This window comes from Furipterus horrens, unplaced genomic scaffold, assembly GCF_987537825.1.
Source record: "Furipterus horrens unplaced genomic scaffold, mFurHor1.1.pri manual_scaffold_8, whole genome shotgun sequence".
NCBI lineage: Eukaryota > Metazoa > Chordata > Mammalia > Chiroptera > Furipteridae > Furipterus > Furipterus horrens.
The window spans coordinates 109,266,851-109,292,425 of record NW_028327178.1 but is presented as its reverse complement, the minus strand read 5'-3'; the positions used below and the strand labels follow the sequence as shown (position 1 = coordinate 109,292,425).

The 25,575-nt window shown below is 41.3% G+C and overlaps 1 protein-coding gene across 1 annotated transcript in view; it reads left to right on the top strand.

The window, feature by feature from the left end:
* Window positions 1–19: 19 nt before the first annotated feature.
* The window catches only part of SYCP2 (synaptonemal complex protein 2), a 46,355-nt gene continuing 20,799 nt past the window's right edge, over window positions 20–25,575 (top strand). Inside the window, exons 1-19 of the mRNA XM_090285055.1 lie at window positions 20–43; window positions 1,750–1,893; window positions 2,765–2,893; window positions 3,673–3,777; window positions 4,074–4,098; window positions 6,443–6,528; window positions 7,111–7,196; window positions 7,451–7,485; window positions 8,315–8,457; window positions 8,545–8,597; window positions 9,283–9,328; window positions 9,851–9,946; window positions 13,492–13,552; window positions 16,031–16,179; window positions 17,330–17,404; window positions 17,907–18,053; window positions 20,905–21,004; window positions 21,840–21,997; window positions 25,207–25,370. Of these exons, the coding sequence (XP_090141181.1) occupies window positions 20–43; window positions 1,750–1,893; window positions 2,765–2,893; window positions 3,673–3,777; window positions 4,074–4,098; window positions 6,443–6,528; window positions 7,111–7,196; window positions 7,451–7,485; window positions 8,315–8,457; window positions 8,545–8,597; window positions 9,283–9,328; window positions 9,851–9,946; window positions 13,492–13,552; window positions 16,031–16,179; window positions 17,330–17,404; window positions 17,907–18,053; window positions 20,905–21,004; window positions 21,840–21,997; window positions 25,207–25,370 (1,826 nt within the window). The remainder of the gene's footprint in view (window positions 44–1,749; window positions 1,894–2,764; window positions 2,894–3,672; window positions 3,778–4,073; window positions 4,099–6,442; window positions 6,529–7,110; window positions 7,197–7,450; window positions 7,486–8,314; window positions 8,458–8,544; window positions 8,598–9,282; window positions 9,329–9,850; window positions 9,947–13,491; window positions 13,553–16,030; window positions 16,180–17,329; window positions 17,405–17,906; window positions 18,054–20,904; window positions 21,005–21,839; window positions 21,998–25,206; window positions 25,371–25,575) is intronic.

Genomic DNA, 25,575 nt, shown 5'->3' with positions numbered 1-25,575 from the left:
CATTTTAAAATAAGTCAAAATGCCAATAAGACCAGATCTCCAGGTATGTAGTTCTGGACCAAAGAATGCAAGTATTCTAGTTCCTAAAATCACTCTTTGTTTATTTACAGGTATTAAGTGCTATATTTGGAGCAAAAACAAGGCTTTCTTGTTTTTATGAATTGGTCAAGAGTAGAATAAATTAAAGTGTTATCCTTTCATTTTTTTCAAATCTATATTAAAAGTACTTAAAGTATAGATGTTAATTACATATATCTCTATGTATCTTTTACATCGAAAAGAATAGTGCACTGATTTATGTGTAAACTCATGCCTGGATATTGTTGTATCAAGGTTTAAGACTGTAAGATACTTCATTTAGGTAAAGGGTAAGTTTTATCTATTTAACTTCTATGCCATTCACCCCAAGTCTGGTGATCTGATTCTGGCATGGAATTACCTACTGATGGTGTCCCCATTCATACCAGGGACGGCAGATTCTGTAAAGGTCATCTACTCACGCTCTGCTCAATGACAGAGATGCTTTCCGAGACCTGCGGCCCTAGGCAGCTGCGTGGGTGACACCGCGGTGCGCCCACACCAGCCTGGGGGCCGCGCGGCCCAGAGCCGCCTCCTGCTCGCTGCTGGCCTGGATCGCTGCGCGGTACCGCGCCCCTCGGGCAGTTACGGCCCCCCGTGATCAGGGGTCGCGAGAGCGCAGTGGGAGAGCCGGGGTGGCCCGGCCCCAGCAGGGACTTCCTGTGACCGGGGCGCGGCGCGCGTCAGGGCGTGCGTAGGACGCTGCCGCACACGCCGGGGCCCACCTTATAAACCCTGTGCACCGACGCTGAGCTGAGTGTGTAAACCGACGTGAGACTCAGCCAAGCCGTGCCCAAGGAACGCGCTCCGGAGGTCAGCACGTGCGAGATGCGGGCAGCCGCTGCAGGCCCCGTGGCGTCCCGTTCCCCGCGGCCGGCGGCTGCCCGCGGGACGGGCGTGCTCCAGAGCTGCTAAGGAGCGCGCTGTCGCGGACACCCACGCGCGGCCGCCGCCGGGGCCGGCGTCACGGGGCCCAGGCACTGCTGTCCGCCACTGTGTGCGCCGTGCCGCCGGTGGCTTATACTGGCGTTGCCACAGACGTGTGGGTCGTGTGCTGCGACACGGGCTGGCGGGGGCCGCGATGTCACTGGGCAGTAGAAGCGCTTCTGCTCCACTGTCGCGTGGGACCACCATCGTGTGTGCGTGGTCTGTTGTTGACCCCGACCTCATGCGGCACATGACTGCCAACATGTAATTAAAATGTTAGTTACATGTGTGTAATGCTTGTGTCATACTGGTTGGTATAGTTTCTAAATAGTGCTTTTACCTGTCTTTATGCAATTTTTTTTTTTTACTATTTAAACCTCATTAAGAAGTTGATAGTCAGATATGTTAAGGCTTTATTCATGGTATTATGAACTGTTTACTACAAAGTTTATTTTACTTCTTTCATTAACAGGTTTTTGTTGAATTCAACACAATGATGACTTTCCAATTTAAGACATGAAGTGGAAAATTAGTAAAATATATTTTTTCCTATATGAAGTCTTGTCAAAGAAACTTAATTAACAACATGACTCCAAATTTAAGAGTGGGCAGTTTTTAAAGAAAATATTGTATAAGCTCTTTTGAGAACTTTCATGTGAAAACAATTCTCAAGTTACTAGATTGCATAAGGTGACTAATTTTGATTTTGATCCAATATATGTGCCATTAACCATATTTCTCTAGCAACTGGAAAAATGCATTGATGATGCTTTAAGAAAAAATGATTTCAGACCTTTGAAAACACTTTTACAAATTGATGTTTGTGAAGACGTGAAGATTAAGTGCAGCAAACAGTTTTTTCACAAGGTGGATGACCTTTTGTGCAGAGTAAGTATTTATTTTTGTTAAGTGATTGTTAAAATCATTAGCTAGCAGTCTTCCTTTAAGGAAGTATTCCATTAGAAGAAATGAATAAAAAGGCTTTGGCAAGTTTGCTTATAATTATATAAATAATGCTTATTTTTCCACTTCCTTTTAAAATTTTTTATTTGACGAACTCCAAATAACATATTGGACCATTTTGTAAATACAGTATACAGATAGCACTGTTTACAAAGTTACCATTGGGGGAAAAGTTTACCTGTTTGAAGTTGGAACAACTTAATCTATTCTTAAGAGAAAGAACTCATGGGCATGACAGTGGTGTGGTGACTGGGGTGGGGGAGGGGAGGAAGTGGGGGAGGGTCTGAGGGAACAAATGGTCGCCGAAGAAATACAATAAAAATAATGTAAAAATAAATAAAGAACTTGATCTATTTTTAATAACCTATCAACATATTCTTCATGTTCTGTGGGCAGTACTTGGTGCTTACAAATATTTATTAAAAATTTATCCAAAACCTTGGACTTGATTTATCATATATGTCAGTTTTATATGTGAGAAAATGTGATTATTGACAATCAGTATTTGAGATTTGCTTTCTTATATCTGTTAGATACATGGGATGTTTTAGAATGGAAGTTAACCTTTTATCATAGTCTATAATGTTTCCTGAATTTATGCAGACCGACATTTTTGTACTGGGTTTGTCATTCACTGGCTTCAGGCTTTTCTTAACCACATTTTTGTCCTTTACCCTTGAAGATTATGATAATGGCTAACTTCCACGGTTTGTGAGGCTTATAAAGCTTCTAGCACAATGCCAGGTCCATATTACTTTGTGTTAACAGATGTTTAAATGTATGTTTTTCATTTTAGGAACTTAATAGAAAGGATATCCAAACTGTTTCAATCATTTTAGTTTCTCTTGGAAGATGTAGCAGAAATATCAGTATATTGGGACAAGCTGGACTTTTAACTTTGGTTAAACAAGGACTCATCCAAAAGATAAGTATAGACTATGGAACATTCATGTGAGGGGAGTATAATTGTGTGCTTTCTAATAAAATAAATGGTTCCAACTGTTGAAAAATAAATATGGAGATTTTACATAAGACTTTGAGATGAAATAACTATTTGTATAACTTGTAGTATATGTTACAGAGACAAAGATGGCAAGGAAACTATGCACAAGCTCCTTGAAAATCGTGTGAATTTAGGCTCACAAGCTCCTTAGGCCCTTTACTTGCTTTATTTTCTCTTTAGCTCATATTAGTCACTATCTGACTTTATTATTGTTTAGTATTTATTGTCTGTCTGCCATGCTAGAATCTAGGACATTGATTTTTGTCTGTTTTCTTCATTGCTATATACCCAGTGCCAAGGAGAGTGTCTGAGATGTAGTTTACACTTAAGTATCTGAATTGATAGTAAAAAATACCAAAAATTTTCCAGTAGTAACAATGCCAAAATAATCTTAACTTGTGATAATTTATTTTCACCTATTATTTGATTGTACCCAAACTAGGAATTTGAAGGGCGAAATCAAGGACTTCTATACCTAGAATTAGGATTAACTTTATTCCTATTTAAAGAATGGGAAAATATAGTGAGTTACCAAAACACAAAACAATAATGATGTTTGAAAGCATAAATTTACTTTGATACAACTCTGGAATTTTTATTTTTGTTATTTCTTTATTGCTAGGTTTACTATTTATACTAAAATAGATAAGTACATTCTCAAAACTAAATTCAAAGTGACTAGTATATACATTTTTCTTTACATGGTTGTCTGGTTTGAAAAATCCAAGGAAATAATTCTGAGTCGAGGGAACTCGAAAGATGATGCTCTTACGAATATGATAGAAGACTTACTCGATCTTCTGATGGTAAATCACATTGATTAACTGATGTTATGGAGCATGTGTTTATTTAAAAACAACTTGTGTTCTATATGCCTTGAGCCTACGAGTCACTGAAAGATTGATTTGTGACTTGGTTGGATAAACCTGTTCAGATTGTATAAGACATTTATCCTGAGTAATGTAATTAAATAATTAGTTAATACATAAAAGTTAAATAATGTGATGAATTTACATTTAATCTATTATTTTAATACTATTTGTAATGGTTTATAACATAAGATAGTAAACTATAAATTAAATATTATTCATTTACTTTTCAGGTCATATATGACATCAATGATGAAGGTATAATAAACATTTTATTTCTATGGGACAATAAATGGCAGTTAGAGTTTTGGTATAATTTTCCAATTATCATAGTATTTTCCTAATATTATGAATTCATTATCTAATTCAGGGATCAACAAACTTTTTCTGTAAATGGCCAGATAGTAAATATTTTAGGTTTTGTGGGCCAAGAAAAATAGAGGATAACAAGAAAGAAAACAAATATCCACAAATATTTTATTGATGCAATTCAAAACATAATAATTGGGTACACTTTTTGTAATACTGATATACTAATAAGGAAAACAGTACTCTTGTGAGTGGATGGCATTTCACTTTATTCGGGTTCAAAGTTAGTTTTTGCTGTTGTCAAAACAGATTACAAATGTTCATTTGTTGATGCTTATCTGTAATGGGATTTTATGTGTATTGCATTTGAAATGTTTTTTCATGCAGATAATGACAAATACTGATATCAATTTATAAGCATGATTTTTAAGTCAGCATGTTCATCACTGGAAAAGCATTTATAGAATTATATTAGTTTCTCTTAATATTTGCCTTTTAGAATGTCATTGTATTGCTGATTAATCCCTTGCAGTTGAAGGTTAGGTGAAGCTCCTTAACTGCACAATTTAATAGAGTTTGACATGTGGAAATTCTCTCTTGCACTTACATCAGTGTCCAGAAATGCTGCTGGACCTGTAGTTGGACCTTGAAGAAAATATCAGCCCTGTAAAGTTGTGTGGGAATGGAGATGTCACTTCTTGTCTTAACTCTTGACAACACAGGAAGTACTGAACAGCTTGGCATTACTTGTGATTTAGATAACTCTAGTTCCATTGAAATAACTTCACTGAAGTCTAAGTTTCTTATACAGCACAATTTTTGCCCTGTAATTTGGGGATGAATTAATTGAAAAACATTATCAACTCTTCAGTGCAAGCTGTTTACCAAAGTCATTCACTGGTAACTGATGATGACTAAGTTTATGAAAGTGAATGAAACTCACCTGACGCTGCTGGTTCACTAAAACGTGAAAGATTCAGATACTTTCCCAGAGTGCTTGCTCGTGCATAATACAGCCCTGCAGAAACAGGCAGCGAGTTGGGCTTGGTTCCTGGGCCGTCGTTGGCCAGCCTTTGAGCTAAAGGAACAAAACTGTCAAGAGCCCACTGAGCATGTGGGACGTGTGACAACTCTGCTTTCACTTAGGGCCAGTCAGCGTCTTGTGGCCAGCAGTCAGTCTGATCTGTGTTACCTCTGTGTTGCTGGGGAAAGAACCACCTAGGATTGGTAACTGAGGCTGGGGAATTATTTATAAAGAAAGAAACAGCTGCTTGGTGCTGCCTTCAAAGCCAAAAAGGTTTCTTTTTTTTATAATTTATTTGTTTACTTATTTTTTTAGAGAGAGGGGAAAGGAGAAAGAGAGGGAAAGAGAGGGAGAGAAACATCACTGTGTGGTTGCCTCTCACTCACGCACCCAACTGGGGACCTGACGTGCAACCTAGTCATGTGCCCTGACTGGGAATCGAACCAGCGACACTTGACTCGCAGGCCGACGCTCAATCCACTGAGTCACAGCAGCCAGGGCCAGAGCCAAAAAGTTTTAAAGCTCAATTACTGTCTATTTCAATAGTAGTTAATGCTACTTTTTCAATTATTTGTTTGCAATTAGCATAACAATCTAATCTGCATTCTTAACATTTTTAGGGGAGAAAACAGCCTTAAACCACCAGGGATTATAAAGTGATCCAACAGTTTGTTTGTTTGTTTTTAAGTAAATTATCATATCTTTTCCTCTAATTGAATGATTTTTTTTTTTTTCCAATGTGGTCACTTTGGAAGGTATTGCCATTATTTAAAATTATTTTTTAAATTTGCATTATGAAATAGCATGTGGAAAATTCCTTTGACTATATTTAGTATTGATAAAGCCTAGTCTTTTGAGAATAGGGTCGACTCTTAGAAATAGCTAGATATTTAGATCTTCATAAGTTTGAGAGATATGGATGGCTATTATGAAGTTTTTGAGTATGACGGTTAATGAGGCCAGTTTTCTAAAAATCTCAATATAGAAGTTTCCACTTTTGAATTATATTTATTTCATCTACAAAAGTGCCTTATGTGCCTGAAAGGAAAAAACTGGATTGGGTTCCTTTGCCGGAATTGAGATCAGTCACATCTGTTGAGTGGCTTTTTGTTCACAACCACAGAGCTAGTTTGTAGCAGAACTGGGACTGAATTTTGTGCTTCCTGATGCCCAGGCCAGTCATGTGGGCCTTCTCAACTCATGTAAGTGAAGCTGGTCATTTAAAGGAATTTAAAATTATTTCTCAGTAATTTTAATACTTTTATTCAGGTAAAAAGCAAGTAATGGAAAGTTTCGTGCCTCGAATCTGTGCCCTGGTTATTGACTCCAGAGTGAATATTTATGTTCAGCAGGAGGTAAAGTCATTTGTTAGACTCACTTTTGAAATTGTGGTTGCAATTTATCAAATTGAGTAGTCATTTCATTTTGGCACTAAATTATTTATTATGTAGCATATATTTGTTGTCTTAACAATTCATTGCCTGACGTGATGAATATGTTATCTAATATTTATTGAAAACTTAAAACCATATGGGTTCACATGTACATATAGCTCACAGGAAAATATACCATTTAGACAATAGGAGTTCTTAAGTATTTAAATACTAAAATCACCTGTAATAGTGTGTAGATGTGTGTACACTTTTATAGCCATAAGAACGAATGTTAATAAGGTAATACTTTTGCCTTCCTAGTTTTTAAAGTGATAATAAACATATGTCATATTGCAAAGAGTATAACTATTTTAAGTATAGAAATCACGGTATATTCTTTTTTTTGTATATTTTTTATATTAACTATTTTATACTTTGTAGTCTTTCCTCTGCCCTTCTCCATTCCCTGCATAAAATGCTGATTAAGAAAAAATAGACTTCTAAGTTTGTGTACCTAGAATATTTTTCTAACTACTTACAGATTATCTTTTTTTTCTTTTCTAGACTATAAAAAAAATGAATGCTATGCTTGACAAAATGCCTCAAGATGTCAGGAAAATACTCTTTAACCAAGAACTATTAATTCTCATGTAATTATTTGTACTATATTGCTTTAATTGGTTCAAGAGTTTAAAGGATGTCTTATAAGGCAACTGTGAGTTGCATTAATAATTAAAACTGATAAACCTGTTTTAGCTTTCTAATGTAACTTATGGATATATTTCCTGTGGAAGTGTGCGCTACAGCCCCATGTAAATTTTAGTGAGGTCCTCCCCCGCTAATGTATGGGTTTCCTATTTAATTGATACTAGTCTGGTATATAACCTCTTATTTTGATTCACAGGAACAGTATGGGAAAAAGGATTTTAGAGGCTGGAGGTAAGTTTTTTTTCAAAATGTTTATATTTGAAGTAATTACAAATTTATTAGTAGAAAGTATATTTTTAATCAAAATATAATATTAACTTTGTAACACAGTGAAGTTATATGAGGGACTTATACGTATAGTGAAGCAATTTTAATTACTTGACTAATTAAATGAGAAATATTTGTGGGACTGAAATAGCAATTAAGCATGACAATAGGAGTTGTTAAATATAATTTGTTCCTAAATAGACTTACAAATAATAACTTAATTTTCCAATGGATTTTAATTGCTTTTGCTAGGAAGGTCTTCAAATGGTATTTTATGAAATTAGGAGGTTAAATATTCTTGGGATTGATAGATTTATTTTTTAATAATGCGTTTAATTAAAAGACTCAAAATTTTCCTCCTGAGATTCATAGGAGAAAAATTTGATGTAGTGATTTACATATATCATAGAATAAACCACCAGCTTAAAGTACTTTGGAATAACTTTAAACATCATATTACACAAAAGGAAAACAAAGAAATTATATGAGTTATTTTACAATTCACAGATCTGATAATAACAAAATGGCATAGTTTTTGAATATTTAAGAATTTCTTTTAAATATCCTTTAAAATTATTGACTTCTGTTAGTAAATTTGTTTTGTTATTTGGGCTGTATTCATTTCTGTAATGATGATCTAGTTCTAATTCATATGAAGAAAATGGCAAAAGATGAGTAAATTACACTACTATTTTCTTTATTTTGCTTGTTCTAATACCTTATAAGATATATTGACTTTTATAAACTCTTAATTTTTATAATTTCAAATAATGCATTAACTTTTTTTTTCAAGATTATGACTTACAAGTAGGTATCGTAGAGGCTTTATGCAGAATGACGACGGAAAAACAGAGACGAGACCTGGCATGTCAGTGGTTTTCGATGGATTTTATTGCTAGTGCATTTAAAAGAATTAAGGACTCTGAATTTGAAACAGTAAGTAGTATACAAATAAAAAAATTAACACTAGTTTTTGAAAATTACTATGGTTTGTTAAAAGTCTCTCTTTTTTATAAAAATCAGGACTGCAGGATTTTTCTCAACCTTGTAAATGGCATGCTTGGAGACAAGAGAAGGTAAGTATAATGCAGATGATTTAATCTCGGGAGTGAGCGCATTAGGGTAGGGATGTAAACTTCTATCCCTTTGACAGTGACAGAGAACGGAATGTTTGCAGAGGCGGGACCGCGGGATGACCGAGTTCACACTACTTTGCTTATTAAGGCAATAAAAGGTGGGAGGGGGAAGGTGCCCGGAGCCCTCTCTCCTGCTGACTCTGGGCAGACGGTTCAGCCTTACTTGCCCCTCCTTCCTTACCTGCGTAACGTGTGCGTGGTCAAGGTTAAGTGAGAGAATTACCTGGCCGTGCGTACTTATAATCGTACCTGAGCAAGGCAGTGCTCACTGAATTCAGCCATTTGTTAGGCGTGTTATTCAGTTCTCTTCTCAATCGTATTCCAAGTAAAAGCTAACATAGGACTCTGCCCAGGCCGGTCGCATGTGTGGAATGTAACGTGTGCAGTCCCTTCAGTCAAAACGGTGGGTTGAGTAGAATTCTCAAAGTAATATGCTTTCTCTATAGAAACAAATTTTTATTAAACTTTTAAAAAGTAATAAAGAAGGAAATATGATTTTATTTGAATAGTTATGACCACTTCGTGATTTTCTTTTGATCTTAAGCATGATTTCTATGGCTAGTGAAACTTATTCTGTTGTAAAGGCTTATGAATTTTTTTCTTTACCTCAAACTTTTCATTTCAGGGTCTTTACATTTCCTTGTTTATCAGCATTTCTTGATAAATCTGAGGTAAGTTTTAAATTTAACATGTTTTAGTTATTGAGTGAATTTTGATGCAAGGGTTAAATGAACTACAGAAAACAAACTGGCAAGAACATTAAAAATAGTTATAATTAGATCACAAATACAGCTGGCCTAGTATTCTATATCTAAGACATTTTAAGACATGACATATTTGTGACCAAGAATAAATGAAATACAAAGACTGTATTTCACATTTTATCGTTTCCTTAATCAAGCCCTCATTCATGAATATATTCAAACTAATACTTTCCACCTTTATTTGCACTGGAGTATTTGTGATTGCTTGGAGCTAGCTGACTTCCGTGTGTACCGCTGAGCAGAACTTCTACTCGTTCTGGGCTGATTGAAAGGCAGCACTTGCCTCCTGTCTCCCTCGCCTTCCAGCTGTGCTCTTCCAAGGAAGTAAAGAGACAAGGGAGCTCAGCCATAAATATTATGTGGTTAGAATCCTCTGTTGTCACTTTTAAGAGCGCAGGATATATTAGTTCTATGTCTTTATCTCACTAGCTGCAAATACCATCAGATGACAAACTTGAGGAATTCTGGATAGATTTTAACCTTGGGAGCCAGTCCCTGTCCTTCTACACTGCCGGCGATGATGGTGTAAGTTACTCCCTCCGTGCCAGTTACATGTGTATGTAAACATCTGAATTCAGCTTGAGAATGTCGAATTCATTGTATCTTCCTGTAGCTATTTTAATGTGTTTCAGTGTTATCCCAGTAATTTTGATTAGCGTGGTAACATACCAGGCTAATTAGAAATGAAAACTATTTCTAATGTTCTATTGCAACAGAAAAATTAACGCTAAATTTTAATACTAGTTTTTTAACATAAGCTTTTCAGAAATAAGTTACATGTTACACTCAGGTAAAATTTAACATTCACATAAAATGAAATTGAATTTAGAAAAGAACAAGTCACTCAGATACGGAGGTGCTCAGAAATGACATTAACAGATAAGGACAAATGATCCCCCCCATTCATGTAATCTTCTGTTCGAAAATCGTGTGGGGCTGACTCTCATGGTAGAGTTGGGAAGTGAGTCCTAGTTCTTTCCCTTCTGTGCTATGTGGGAGCTGTGTTTAAACCCTCCAACTAGGCGGTCTGTGTTCTACTGACCTCTTTTCTACCTGAGGAAAATTCTTGAGCCTTTGTTTCCATTCGCTGTTTGGTACTTGGGGATACCTCTAGCTCACACTATATAATCACTTTGCCAAAGTCTGAGTAAGCGTTGGTCTGCATTTCCTGACCCACTTGCGGCACCTGATACTAAAATGAAGCGAGTTCTTTTAGCTGATGTCTTATAAAACCCTGCTTTTTGTTGCAGTTCGACTCCTACAGACGAACATTAATCAGATGCCTCTTAGGGTTGCCACACACTTGTGTCTTTGTATTTTATAGTAGCCTCTTAGATACTTAATTAAAATGGAGTTCCAGATACTATCACTGCTTCTCAGGGGCACAGACAGTTTTCACTAGTGTTTTTATTCCTGCAGGATCTGTAGGAATATTTTTAAGGGATTTCCTTCAGAAACTGGACTTCCATTTCGGGAGAAGAGGGTAGAATTGGGTTGCATGTAGTTCCTGCCTTCACTCAGCTTGGTCTAGTGAACGGTTCAGACAAGAAAATAAGCAATTCTGGTATTAAACACGATCGGGGTAGTATAAGATGCATTTATGAGTATTCAGTGCCTGTTATCTCCGGATGTGATCTAGAGGTGCTGGGAGAGCCCTTCCCCCGGACAGACACGTGTAGAGCCCTCTGGTTTCTGCAGCAACAGCGCATGGTCCCTGCGCTCTCCCGCTATGGGCCTTCCTACCTGGAGCGGCCGCTGAAACCCTGCCCTGCCTCGTGGGCACACCCGCTGCAGGCCTTTCTGCTCAGACACCTCCTCCAGGCCTTTGTGTCCTAGTTCCTCCGCATTTACATCGCAGCACCAAGATCACCTCCTTACAGCGGTGTTCCCTGGTAACTCAGCCCGGAGTCGCCTCCCAGCCACGTCAGAACACATTGTCCCCTTTTATTTTCTTTACAGCAGTCATTTATACGTAACTTCACTGCAGTAATTGTTTGCTGTCTGTTTTTGCCCCACTGGGTGTCAGATTCATGAAACCAGGGACCCAGCTTTCTCATTTACAGCTGCCCATATTTATTATAAGAGCGAATAAACAGAAAGGTGCCCAGTGTGGTTAGTGCAAAAGTGCGAGGGGAGGAGAGAGGAGCAGGCCGTGTGGGCCCACAGAGGGGTCAGACGTCCGAGGCAGCGTCGGTTCTGTGAGCGTTAAGGACTGTGTGCCAGGTAGATGCTAAGCACTGAGGACCACACTCATGTAAAAGGCTCTCCTGGCGGGGACAGTGGGTTGACAAGGGACAAGGCCGGTGCAGGAGGAGTCTTGCAGTAAGCCAGGTGGGAAGTCGTGGCGGCATGGTTTGGGGAGGTTACGGTGGGGGTGGATGGAAATGGATGGGCGCCAGGAAAACTCGAGAGGAGGCAGAGCTGAGCAGGCACGATGATCTGTTCATAGCAAAGAGAGGAAGGGTAAATCAGGCGTGGGCGACTGCTGTCCTGCCCCAGCAGGGTGAGTTTTGTGGGGGAAGGGTGATGCGTTCAGACCTGCGCGTGTTGGTTTGGCAGTACTTGTGGGGTGCTCAGCTGGGGCTGGCAGGCAGGCAGGCAGTTGGGTGCTAGTCTGAGGTTCCGGTGAAAGGATGAGCCACGATAGCGACTGAGACGCTGTCTGTGTAGGGATGATAAAACCGTGGGATTTACTGAGTGCCCAGATCACAGACCCGTGGGAAACACAGATGTACAGGGTACGTAGGGGAGACTTTAGTCTGAAGATCCTTGAAGAATCAGCCAAAGAGACCAAATTAAAAGGCTCTCATGTTACCAGAAGGCAAGGGAATGGTGTTTCCGTGAGAGGAAATGACCGACACTGTCAACGAGTGTCACCCATGAAAGAGCAGCTTCACTGCAGAGGCAGGATCGCGGTGCCCCCGGGGGGCTGGCGGACACAGAGGAGGGAAGGCCCCGAGGTGCGGGACAGGGCACCAGGCCAGCTCAGATGGGGTGTGCATTCCCGGGAGGGGCTTCTGTGAGGGACTTTATGTTACGGATGAGAGCTTTTTAAAGTTGGTGACTGGGCTGGTAGGCTTAATAAAAACTGATGCCAAGAGGAAAGGAGGGTAATGCCGGGGGAGCAAGGGGCGCAGGTGAAACAAGACGGCACAAGCCGTTGGCAACTGGAAGCTAAGCAGACACATGGTTTGGATTTGTTACACTATGGTTTCTACTTTTAAAAAATCTTAAAATTTCCACGATATAAAAAAAATGGAAAGGCAGTGACTCATGTGCCTCCACATGCAGGAAGCGTCCCTTTGTAGTGGGTGACAACAGCCGGTCCTGGCACACACTGCATGCCAGCAGCAAGGGCCTCGAGGAACGAGTGTTTTACAGAGAAAGAGAGAGCCGCCCCCAGCGCTGGGGACAGCTGAGTGCGGTCCTTTGCCCGCGGCCTGAAGTGTTGCCGTCAGAGCAGGCACGTGCTGGTTTCCGCGGGGACAGTTTCCGTGGGGTGAGGGTGCCTTGACCTTTAGTAACGAAAAAGGGCATCTGTTTTTCTCACAATGCCACTGGAAGGTTGTGGGATCCCATCTTTTAGGAGTGGTATCTAATGTTTACTGTGACTTCTTTGTGAATTCAGTATTTCATTCAGTTATACACATTTTCAATGAAAATACTTGGAAGAGAAAAAATATTTAGATTATTATTAATGTGCATTGAGTGTTTGAACCTGAGGGCAATTAAGAAATGTGTATTTCACAAAACATTTCAAAGGAAGAAATTATAAGATTTGGTGACTTTTATTAAAACAAGGGTATCTTCAAGTACTAATGGACAATTATTCTTTTTTGGTCAAGAACAGGAAACCATAAAATTCCTCGTGAGCGTGAACAGATAGGTTAAATGTGACATGTATAATGTATTATGCAGTCAGTTGATGGAGCAAGAAATATGTTGTATCAACTGGTTACTGAGTAATAAGTAGCCATTATTGTTTGTATAACTGAAAAATGGTATTTAAAGGAACTTTAAAGCAGGAGTAAATTATTTGTTTATGGTCAAATCTGTTTTTAAATTTCAAGGATCATCAGTGGGAAGCAGTCACGGTGCCTGAGGATAAAGTACAAATATACAGCATTGAAGGTATTAATCTTCTTTTCTGTAATTCTCTTCTTGATGCCTATGGTATGGAGTAGAAGTCACATACTTTCTGGGAAAAAAAAATAGGCTGATGAAAGCAAAGTCGGCATCTTCATGAGGTGCACCACCCTGAATCTGTTACTTCCCCCGGCCACACTCTGCCGTCTTCCTCCTGTGCCTGTTTCCTGGTCTAGTCTGAGCCCCTGGACCGTCGCTTTCCTGTCACTGGGCCCCAGGCTCTTGCCCTTGCACCCTATTTGTGTGATCAGATCCGAGTATCTCAGTGACCCACTTAGACAGTTGGACGCCGCTGGACAGAATCGCACAGCTCGGCAGGCTGGTGCCCCTTCCCGTTCAGATAGGAAGCCTTGCTGGTCATCTCAGTGGGCATGGGTGGTCCATCCTGATAGTTCTTGTCTGTATTGCCCTAATGGCCAGCGGCGCTGAGCACTTTTTCATGTGCTCAGTCGCCATTCATGTATCTTCCTTTGTGAAGTATTTATTTACATATTCTGTCCATTTTTTACTGGACTGCTTATTTTATTAAGTTTTTGAGTTCTTACACATTACTGGATACCACTTCGTTGACAGATGTATGTTCCATGAGTATTTTTCTCCAAGTCTGTCTTTTGCTTATGTATTTTTTTCATGGTCATTATAAAATGACCCTGTTTTGCCTGTGGTAATATTCTTCACTCTGTAATCTGCTTTATGTAGCGTTAATACTTACGTACATACCCTTCCAGCTGTGCGTCGGTTAGTTAGAGCATGGCACATAGTTTCTTTTAAACTCACTTTTGTGTTTGTGTTTAATGATCATTTGTACACACATAGTGGGTTTCTTGTAGGCATCACATACTGCATCTTGTTTTTCAAATGTAGTTTGTAACTCTTAAATGAGATTATTCACATGCTTTAAAGTTACCTTCTCGTTACTGCTTTTCCTACCCGCCATGCTTGTTTTCTCTTTTTCTTCCTTCATATCAATTGATTTTTTTAAAGTAATTTTATTTCTTTTGTTGGCTTTATACTCCTTTTTAAATGGTTGGCTTAGACTTTATTTGATACATCGTTAACCTACTAGTGTGTATGTTCAAGTGTTATTATATCCCTTTATATACAGGATGAGGACCTTGTACTTCCAAAGCAGCACAGATGTGTCCTCGCCTAGTTTCTCTGTTCTATTGTGGTAAAAAATTCATAACATAAAATGACCACCTTAATGGTAGTTAGGCGCGTAGTTCAGTAACGTCAGGCATGTTTACATTGCTGTGAGACAGACCTCCAGAACTGTGGTCACCTTGCAAAGCTGAAACTACACCTGTTAGACAACTCCCCCTTCACCCCTCCCCCCAGCCCCTAGTAACCACTGTGCCATTTTTTGTTTTTATGAATTATCTTAAGAGGAATTAATCTTCATCTCTAAAGCCTAATGACCTAATGTTGAAACATATGACTTTATTACTTTTAAAACCCACTGGCACTGTTTGAGTTAGAAAATATTGCCGCCATCTTCAGGCAATTAACAATTCTTTGTCAATCAAAGGACATTCCTTGGAAAGTTTCATGACTGTATAGTTGCAAATGCAAGTAAGACGGTTCCTGCTTGGGTTAGCCTCACCAGAACCAGGGTATTACAGCCCGTTGGGACATTTGTCCTTTAGGTTAGGTCACTGAGTAGCCAGCAGAGCTCTGCCTGATGTAGAGACCAATTTTTCTCTTTGGTGTGGTCCTTTTCCCTCCCCAAAAGTGTACACGGGGCAGGGGGTGGGGGGCACATGTAGCGTCTTCTCAGTCAACAAGGAGAGCCCCACTCGAGGCTGCGCGGGGCCCGAGTGGCCGTGGGTCCATCATACAGGCAGGTTCGCTGGGTGCCAGGTCATTTTTGGATGACTTCTTGGAGGAAGGGAGGCAAACGCCTCTTCTAAACTGGCATTTACAGTGTTTTTCCTCTGGATCGATCCATTCATTGAAGGCACGCAGGGTCCCCTGGCGCTCCTGTTTTCATTCATCACATGTCGCTTGTTTGTAGTGACTGCGGATTTAATAGAACTGTTTGAACAGATGCTGATGCACAGAAATAAGGTTATTTAAGGAATTAGCTATTTCTTGCTTGCTTCTTTTAAATTAAGAAAATAGTTTTCACAGATGTGTTCAAGGAATATTTATTAAGAACCCGTTCATTCCCAGAATGTATTCATGGCTTTAGTTCATTAGTTATTGTATTACTCTGTAATTTATAGGTCAGGAAACTGAGGCTCTGAAAAATAAATTCACTTAAAATTTAAAAAAATTGACTTTGTTTACGTAGATACTATAAAATTTAAATACTGCTAAATTCTGAAAGTTAAATTTATTGAGTTTATTTTTATTAATATGCTGTATGCTTTTCTTATGTATAGGACTCCTATAGAGTGGTATCATAGAGATGAATATAAAGTAATCAGTGTGAATTTTGTGTGTGCGTGTATGTGTTTACAGAGAGAGACTCGAAGAAGCTGCTGACTATAAGTCTAAAACATATTTTGAAAATTAGCAAAATACAAGGGAAAGAATTGCTTTTGTATTTTGATGCATCATTAGAAATCACTAATGTGACACAAAGAATTTTTGGTGCACATAAACATAGGGTAAGTGTTTACGTGTTTTTAATTCCTTTTTATATTCTGGAAACTTCTGGTTACTTGGGCTTCTACGTTATATTGGTTTCTTTCTGTAGAATTCTTAAAATGACGTGTAGACTTCTAGTTCCTTACATTTGTACTGGGGACGAGCCATCAGATTGTTGGCTGTACCCTTTGACACACCCACTAGGAACAGTCTCAGGTGACAGAATTAGCAGCAGCTCCTCAAAGCATTTAATGAATTCGTGCTCAGTGTTTAAAAGCGAAGTGAGACGAAGCCCTGTTTTCAAGGTAAAAACAGAGTTTGTGAGGATTACAGGCGACACCTGAGAAGACGCAAGTAAGTGGCATAAGGAAAACGAAGTGCAGAAGCTGAGGGAAGAAAGCTCAGCAGGGGTCAGATTTGAAGGAAAGGCTGTGGAGATGGGATCTGAATGGCCTTGGAAGCTGAGGGCTAACGGGAGGTTAGACCCTTCCCTCGGCTGTGGAACACGTGCTGGGCTGGGTGCTGAGCACCTGCGAGCCAGGGTGACGGCTCGTGCTGTTGGGGAGGGGGCTCCGCTGGCAAGTGTGGGTCGAGTTTGTCTTTGTTCAGGCCGCTGTGACGGAAGTGCCAGAGACTGGCTGGCTTCCACAGCCACGTTTCTGTCTCCTGGTTCTGGGTGGGACGTCCAAGGTCAAGGTACCAGCAGTGTCTGGTAGGGTCCCTTGTCCCAGTTCATAGCACACGTCTTTTCGCTGGGGACGCACATGGCGGGGGCTGGGCAGCAGGGGTGCCCTGGGGTGTCTCTCGTCGGGCGCTCACCCCTTCCTGAGGGCTTCGCGCTGGTGATCTGGTCACCCCCCAAGGCCCTGCCTCCTGCACCATCACTGTGGGGTTAGGGTTCAGCATGAATTGGGGGTGGGGGCGTGCTCAGTCTGTAACAGAGCCAAAGAAACAGTGCCAGAGATCTATGGTGAGGAACAGCAGAGATGAGGTTTGTGAGGAGTCCTTACCAGAACGGCAGCCCGAGGAGTTCAGGTGTTCTAGAAAGGTATTTATATGTGCAAACTAATGACTTGAGATCATAGACTATTTTGAAAGGTAGGAAATATTTGCATTAAAATGGAAAGAACTGGAAGAAAATGACATCACTTTGAATTAATTTAATTTTAGGAATTTACCAGAAAACGGAGTGTTTCTGTTGCCAAAACATCTGTGCATGTACTTTTTGATGCAAGTGGATCACAGGTATGTGTGTAACTTACGTGATCTTAATCATTAGGCTAAGTTTAACCCAAATAATAACCCAAATAAAGTTTATGCTGGAGGTTAAATTATCTAAAAAATAAGTCTCAACATGGATACTGCTTCAATGAGATGTATGTGATTTTTAAACATGTTGGTAATGATATTTATTTTAATACAGAAGGTAGATGTGTAGTTCTTAATCAATCCTAGTTTTGGTAAGTTTAAAAATTAGAAGTATCTGTCCTGCTAATGCAAAAGCTTGTGTAGAAGTATCTGTCCTTCTGCTAATGTGAAAGGCTGTGTTAGGTCTGTTAACATTTGAACAAGCGGATGCTTTCCGTTGGGCTCCTTTGCAGGACGAGAGCTGTAACGGTAGGTCAGAGATGAAAAGAACTGGCCTTCGGCAGTGTGAGAGGAGTGGGCGCTCTGCCAAGCTGTCCAGCGGCTTTGAGGATGTCCTGTGGTTTGCGGCTCTAAGTATTTTTTCCACACTCTCCTACAGATCCTCGTGCCAGAAAGTCAAGTCTCATCGGCCGCAGAAGAACTCATTAGTTTGAAAGGAAACCCTAACTCCCAGAAGGAATTTGCTAAGCCTCCAAAAGACATCCAGAGCAGCGCCCAAGAGAACAGAGGTGACAGTCAGCCCGAGGTAAGCGACGTGCCGAAGTAGTCGTTCGCTGACGAAGGGCACCAAGTCGTCGCCCGTGAATAACAGGAAGGAAGTCTGACGGCTCAGAGCACTTGGTGTTTCAGCAAACCGCGTGGGCGTGTGTGTGAGCGCGAGGGCAAGGAGTGCGCGCCCCCTGGGGTTCCCGAAGGGTTCCTGTGTCCCCTCCGCCCCCGCTCCGTCCCCTCGAGGGTCTGCTCTAGGCCGCCGCCCATGAGGCCACCTCTCAGCCTCCTCTGTTCTATCAGTCGCCGCGGCGCGGACACCGCCGCCAGCCCTCCGCCCCTGAGCGCCGCCCTCTTGTCGGACGCACGCTCGCCCTCTGCCTCGGAGACGCCTCCTCTCCCACCTCCCGCTTCCCGCAGCGCCTCTCCCTGCCTTCTCCTTGGCAGGCGCCCCTCCGGGGCCTCATTCAAGCTCCTCCCGCTTCCTGTCCCAGCACCCCCTCCCCGGGTCTCCGCAGGCCCTTCCCCGCAGCCGGCTCGGGCCGGCCTCCGAGCGCCCGCAGTGCGCAGTGGGCGGGGGCCCCGGCTCCAGCCTCTCCGCGCCCACACCTGCCAGGCCCGGGACCGTGGGTCCGTGGTGTCCCCCCCGCCCCTCCTCCTGCGTCCTCTCCATTCCTCGCCTCCGAGCTGCTCTTCGACAACATTGCTTCCACTGACTTTTCGTAGTATTAGCTATTTCTGTTTTTGCTTTTTGCTCATAAAACTTTGTGATCGATGCTTGTCTTACTCAGTCCAAGCTTTGACTGTTCCGAGACCACAGTTTTACTCCATGGGAGTGTCCTTAGGTGGGCCAGCTGTTACTGGGTCTTTTCATGTCCTGCTCATTCTTGCCTTGATGCCTTGGCCATGTCGTTTGTCCTTGTCTTTGCCTTTCCTCGTCTGACGCGCACGAACATTTAGTCTTGGTTCACTTTCCCCTTCTTCCCGGAGCGTGTTCTGGTTTTTCACTGTTTGCTGATTCCTCCCCTTCAGTGACCATAAACCTCACAGGTTTTCCATTCATTTTTGTCATGTTTGTCACAATTTTTTCCCTTTAACCTTGTGTCTGCCATTACATTAAAAATGTCACCTTATATTTCCCTTAGATGAATAGATCATAAAAGGCATTTCTGTGTCTTTATATCAGAATCATAACTTGAGTACTTATTAAAAATGCACATTCTAAGACCCCCTCACCTTATTACTTCTGAACCATAAAGTCTGAAAACACTGCACTATTGTGAAACAGCCACTATGTTTTCAATACTTTCAAAAAGTATGTGTATGTATTTACTGTGGTTGTTTCTTATGGTTTAAGAGAATTATTCCCAGGAAAAGAAAAATGTCTGAATCCTCCATAAGGAGTCACTGTTCAAAGCATTTAGGTGAATCGGTAACTGTTTAGGTCCCATCTGCTGTACCATTAGGAACTGCCGTTGTTTAAGAAGACTACTGGTTCAGCAGCTTGGTTTTTCTTTTTAAATTCTCACCCGAGGATCTGCTTATTGATTTGAGAGAGAGAGAGAGAGAGAGACATCAGTGTGAGACACAAACAACCACCGGCTGCCTCCCGTGCGCACCCCGATCGGGGCTCGAGCCTGCAATGTTTCGGCGTGTGGGCCGGCGCCCCAACCAGCCGGGACAGCCGGCCAGGGCAGCAGCCCGTGTTCTGCTTAATTTAGAATTCCGTTTTCTGTGGTCCTCCCCGCTTCCCTCCATGCCCCTTACGCAGACCTACACCGAAGGCCGTCAGTATCTTTTTCTGTCTTAGGAGCAGGTGCCTTTTTAGAAACAGCTCTCCCCTGCCTCTGTAGTGGGCCACCGTCCACTCCTTTACATGGCACCCGTGACACCGCTGCCCCCTGCTGTCCCCTCCTGTCCTTGCCTACTGCTGTGGCTCTCACCGGTCGGTCGTTCCAGGGTGAGGTGAGAAGTGCAGATCCTGACTGGGACCTCTGACTTGTTTGTCATTGAGTTCCTGAATTCCTGTAGCTACTGTTTACTCCAAAGGCAGTTTAGTCTTCGCAGAATACTAATACAGTGTTTTACATGTGAGAAAGTTATAGGTGATGCTGAATGTTGTGAAGGCATTCGCAAACCAGTTTACATAAACACAGATCCAAACACCATCTACATGAAATAGAATAGGAAACTGTGAGCCACTGGTTAACTAGAGAAACCCGGTATCAATTAAAAACAGTTTTTGACAAGTCTAGATGTTCTGTAAATCCTCTTCTTCTTTTATCCTCACCCGAGGGGAGTGAGGGGGTTCCGGGGGAGACACCAGCATTGATTGGCTGCCTCTCGGCCATGAACCTTGACTGGGGTCTGAGCCCACAGCCTTTGGTTTATGTGATGACGCTCCAACCAGCTGAGCCACCCGGCCAGGGCTATAGGTATTTCTTAACCTCTTGAGCGCCATGCGTAATTCAGAATTTGGATCAAAAAGTTCTATCGATATATAACCTGAGGCACAAAAAGGAGAACAAAACCTAAAATACGATTTATTCTATTGTTATTTCACTTACAGCCATTGAAAAAAGTCGCTGGGAGCGACACTGGCACTTTTGGGGAAATTTTGTCAGTGTCGCGCTGAGCGACATTGGCACTCAAAGGGTTAAAACAATATTCCTTACTTGTTTTGGCTCCTTGTTCAATACCAAACATTAGAATAAAATCCTTAGTGAAAATTCAGCCTAAAACAAACAAAAATTCTGTGTATCATGTTGTTTTTAAAATGCCAGATATTTTTTATATATAGTCAAAGTAAAATGTTACAAATACGATTGTAGAATATTTAATTTCAAAAGATGCTGTGTGTTTACTACGGTTGTTTCTCATGGTTTAAGGTCATCACTCCTAGCAAAAGAAAAATGTCTGAAGCCTCCATGATTATTACCAGTGCAGAAAGGTACATCGTGAGAAGTCCGTTACTTTTAATCAACACATGTGAGTTTTACTGTCTTAAAAGATTTCTAACAACTGTTATGTATTTTAAAGCAGGCATTTTTAAATTCAGGGATATTCTGGGCATAATTTACCTAGAGGATAAGTTGGGGATATAAAAATTGAAAACTATGAACCACAAAGGTCTTCTAATTGTCAAGAAATTTCAAATGTCTAAGAAGGGTTTAATGGGTATTGACATGTAAACGTTCAACATATTAATATCTAGCATTAAGCACTGGCTGTAATTTAGGTGGGAGAAGCAGGACTCAGCGGGTAAACCATTGAGCTAGTCAGGCCACCTGGGACCGTTTCCCCACTTAACTGAGTGTGGGGCCAGTTCCCTTTCTATAAAGTGCAACTAGAGTTTGTCCACCCCATCAGGGGTTTAGAGGGTTAAGTAAAAATCGCTCATTCCCATGGCATTGGACAGTACCTGGTACACACTAAGAGCCAAACAGAAATAATCCGGTCCTGTATACTAGCTACTCTAAACACAGTCTTCTTTAACCTCTAGGACTATGTGATAGTTCCCTTCTGTCCCCAAACCCAGCTGCCTACACCGGGCAGTTGTCTAGTGCCCAGCAGGCCCCTCAAGCTGAGTAGGTCCCGGGTAAACGCATCCTTGCACCCCAGCTCCCCGCCCTCCTCGCCGATGTTTTTCCCCACTTCTTCCCGTGGGAAAGTGTCCACAGCCACTTACTCACCTAAGCCAGCAGCCTGGGAGCCGTCCTAGGACCCCCCTCGTTTGCCTTCCTCATCTAAAGAGCATCTCAGTAACAGCAACATGTAGCCGTGAGACCCCACGAGTCCACTAACCCTGCGTCCTCCTTTTCAGCGACGCCACGAAGAGGGAAAATCAAGCCGCCACTCCAAGTGATGAGTTCTGCAGAGAAGCCTGGTGACTGTAAGGCCTCGGGAAACGCAGTGGACAACGCCCTGTCATGGCGGTCTAAGTCACCTGCAGGGAGAAAGAGAGGAGATGATACAGACAAAGTAACTTGCCTTTGAAAGCATTTTTTAAAATAAGTTTCTATCAGGTTATCACAGAAATGCATGTTGAGCTAACTTCTTTTACAGGCAGCGAGCATCTCACTTTTGGGGCGTTGCTCTTCTTTAAGATGCCATTTGTTGTCCTTGAACATAAGGTTATTGTCACATGCAACTCATTCACTGTGCTGACAATAACATTTAGGAATATCCATTCAGTATAACTGATTTACACACTTCATAGCAGAATGGACTTACCATCGCTCTTTTCTTTTAATCCTCACCTGAGGACATTTTTTCATTGCTTTTAGAGAGGGAGAAAGTCGGGGGGAGAGAGACATATCAGTTGGTTGCCTTCTTGTACGTGCCCCAACTGGGGATCAAACCCTGACAGGGAGTCAAACCCGTGACCTTCTGGCCGATGGGATGACGCTCCAAGCAACGGAGCCGCACCAGCCAGGGCGTCATTCTTTAGTTATATAAATTAGTATCTGCTATGGGGATGGTTCTGGTATAGAAATATAAAGTACAAGTGGAGTCTGTCATTAAGTATCTCCAAATCTAGTGTGGAAATTGGACAAATAAGATCATCATAACTTCGTACATGTTTGTAGATGTACCCATAGGATGCAGTAGGAACGTATTGGCTGGTGCCTAACCCAGAGCTGGGGCAGGGGGTGGTGAAGATCAGGAGAGGCTCTTTAAGGAGCTGGAGATGAGTTGATTCTTGAGGGGTAAATAAAGGTTATTCAAGTGGCTATTATGGACGAGGGCGTTAGTCCAGATAACTGAAGGGACAGCAGGGAATGGAGAAGAGGGAGTCGTTTCTTGGAGAAATAGGAGGTCATCAGAGATACAGGTAAGTCTGGAGATAAAGCGCACCTCGCGGCTCTTGTTTCCTGTGAAGTGTGAGGATGGCGGATGTCCCCTGGGGACTTGCTGGTGCTGAGGGCTCAGGGAAAAGGAAAGATTGGGAGCAGCTACTGAGAGAGAACGGAAGGGCCAAGAGTGAGTACAAGTGCTAGTCAGCGTGGAGGGTCCAGTTTAAATTCGGGGCGGTGCGTTTTCTCGGGGCGCTGGTGCGGAAGCGTCTGCTGCTCTGTCCGAGCTCGGCAGTGCCGGTGTTAAAGTAACAGGCTGGAGGGCGACCTTAAACATTTGAGGGGTTCTGTGGCAGAGAGAGGGTGCGAGAGTTGAAGATACGAGAGAAACGAGGCGATGGTTCAGGCTGTCTCGTTAAGTGTTTCTCACGAGCGGCACTTGGTTTTGTGGCGTGGCCCTGAGTGTGTGGGAGGCCAGCATCCGAGGCCTGTGCTCACTACTGCGGGGGGCCCTTGCATCCTGGGGACCCCGAGACCGCACCTGCACACGTCCATGCTGCTCCTCTCCCAGGGCAAAGGGCCACCAGCTCAACCAAGTAGGAAACAAAGCCGGGGAGGCAAACTGTCTCAGCCTGGAGGGTATGTTTCTGACAGTGACTTCAGGTGTTTATTTGATCTGGGTAGGGGTGTGTCTGTGGCTCTGGACAGCGGGAAGCTTGCTGTAGGTAAGAAGTGAACCTGTGCAGTGGCCAGAACTTGACAAAACACTTAATGTTTCATAATTTTCAACTCCTTTATGTATATTAGTGAAAAAACAAATAGGTGTAGGTTATCAGGACAAAACAACAGGAATGTGCCTTGGAGAGTCTAGAAATTGACAGTTACAGATGAAGATGGAATTATTTTACTAGCTATGGAGAGATTAGAAAATGTGTAGGATCTTCTGCCTCCTTCTCCGCAATGAAAGTCATTTTCTTGTATTTTAGGGTGGGTAATATTCTAAGGTGGACTTAACCTTAATGAAATACAGTTACACTTGAACAACACGACTCCACATGGGGTCACTTACACATGGATTATTTGTCAATAAATACCATCAATATATTTTAAGATTTTCTTAACATTTTATTTTTCTCTAGCTTTATTGTAATAATACAATGTATAATGCCTATAACGTACAATATATGTATTAATCAACTGTTTATGTTATCAGTAAGGCTTCCAGTCAGCAGCAGGCTATTAAGTTTTGGGGGAGTCACAAGTAACATGCAAATTTGACAGAGTGACAGGTCGGCACTCCTACCTGCCCCCCACCCCCAAGCAGTTTTAGGGTCAACTATAAATAGAAATACTATCTAGCTTTTAATAGCAAGGCAAATTTATTTTTAAAGTTTTAGTCTTGAATACTCTTTTAAAAGTTGTTTTCATGTAATACCTTAATTCAAATTTACATTTAACATCTCTCCTGTGTTTATAGCATATCAGAGCTGCTAATTCAGGGAAGACAGAGAAGAAGGATACTGGATTCCTAAACCAAAAGTTTAGTAAGTACTTGTTGGTTTGATCTCAGTCACTCTTATAAAATATATATATACACACTTCTCTCTATACTTCCCTTTTGCCTCACTGGCTTTCATTGATTGGAAAAAGAAGGATTTCTAATAAATGTATTCAGCTTTATGCAAGGAACTTAGAGGTTACAAGGAAATATAATACAGTTTTTATTCCCAAGAAATTTGGGTTTGAGAGGGGGGAAATGCAATCAATCAATTCCTCCATCCCGATATGTAACCCTTGTTCAAAATCTATACCAATTTTGCCTTGCCAACTCCATGAAAAAATGAAAATACCATACTTTTTGTTTTATTTAGATGGACCCCAGTATATTGTTTCTGATTCGCAGGCATCGGGAAAAATAAATAAACCTTTGTGAGTATGAGAGAACCCGTCACACCTTTCAGTGTATATTGTTACTTTTAGACGAATGTAAGAAATTTAAAAGAAAAGGCCTTTCTAGTCTTAAAATGTACTATTGCTATAGCAGTAATCATCTCTCACGCATTATGCTAGCACATTGAGGAACAGTCTATGTTTTATCCAATCAACCAACACAACTCCTTTCAGTTGAGACTTAAAATGAATGAGATTTCAAAAACAATAAAGTATGAATGGAAAGAAATTTAACCTAATTTAGGGATATAGAAATATAGACGCAATAATGGAACTTTTAAGTCTTTAATCTGATCAATTATGTGGTAAAATTTAACTTTCATAATGACTTATGAAAACATTTTCATAATTGATTGTTAAAAATTGCTATCAATAAACATGGATTAAGTTTTTCAGAATCAAGGCCTTACGGCTGTCGTAGCTAATGTTTTGTGCTATATTAAGCAAATGAACTTACTTTCCAGGTTTCCTGGTGTCTCATACAACAGCCATGGAAATAAAGTGCCCTCTAAGCTGGCATGTTGGACGCCCGTGACAAATATTAATCTGTGCCACAGACGGAGAGCAGGTACTGCCTCACAAGGAGACACGTTTAATCAAGGGGAAGCGTAACAGTCAGCCCTTAAACAATGCAGGTTTGAACTGCATGGGGCCACGTATATGCAGGTTTTTTTCAATAAATTTTGTAAATGTATTTTTCTCATCCTCGTTATTTTCTTAACATTTTCTTTTCTCTAGCTTAGTAAAGAATACAGTACATAATACACGTGACATACAAAACATGTGTTAATCAGCTGCTTCTGTTCTTTGTAA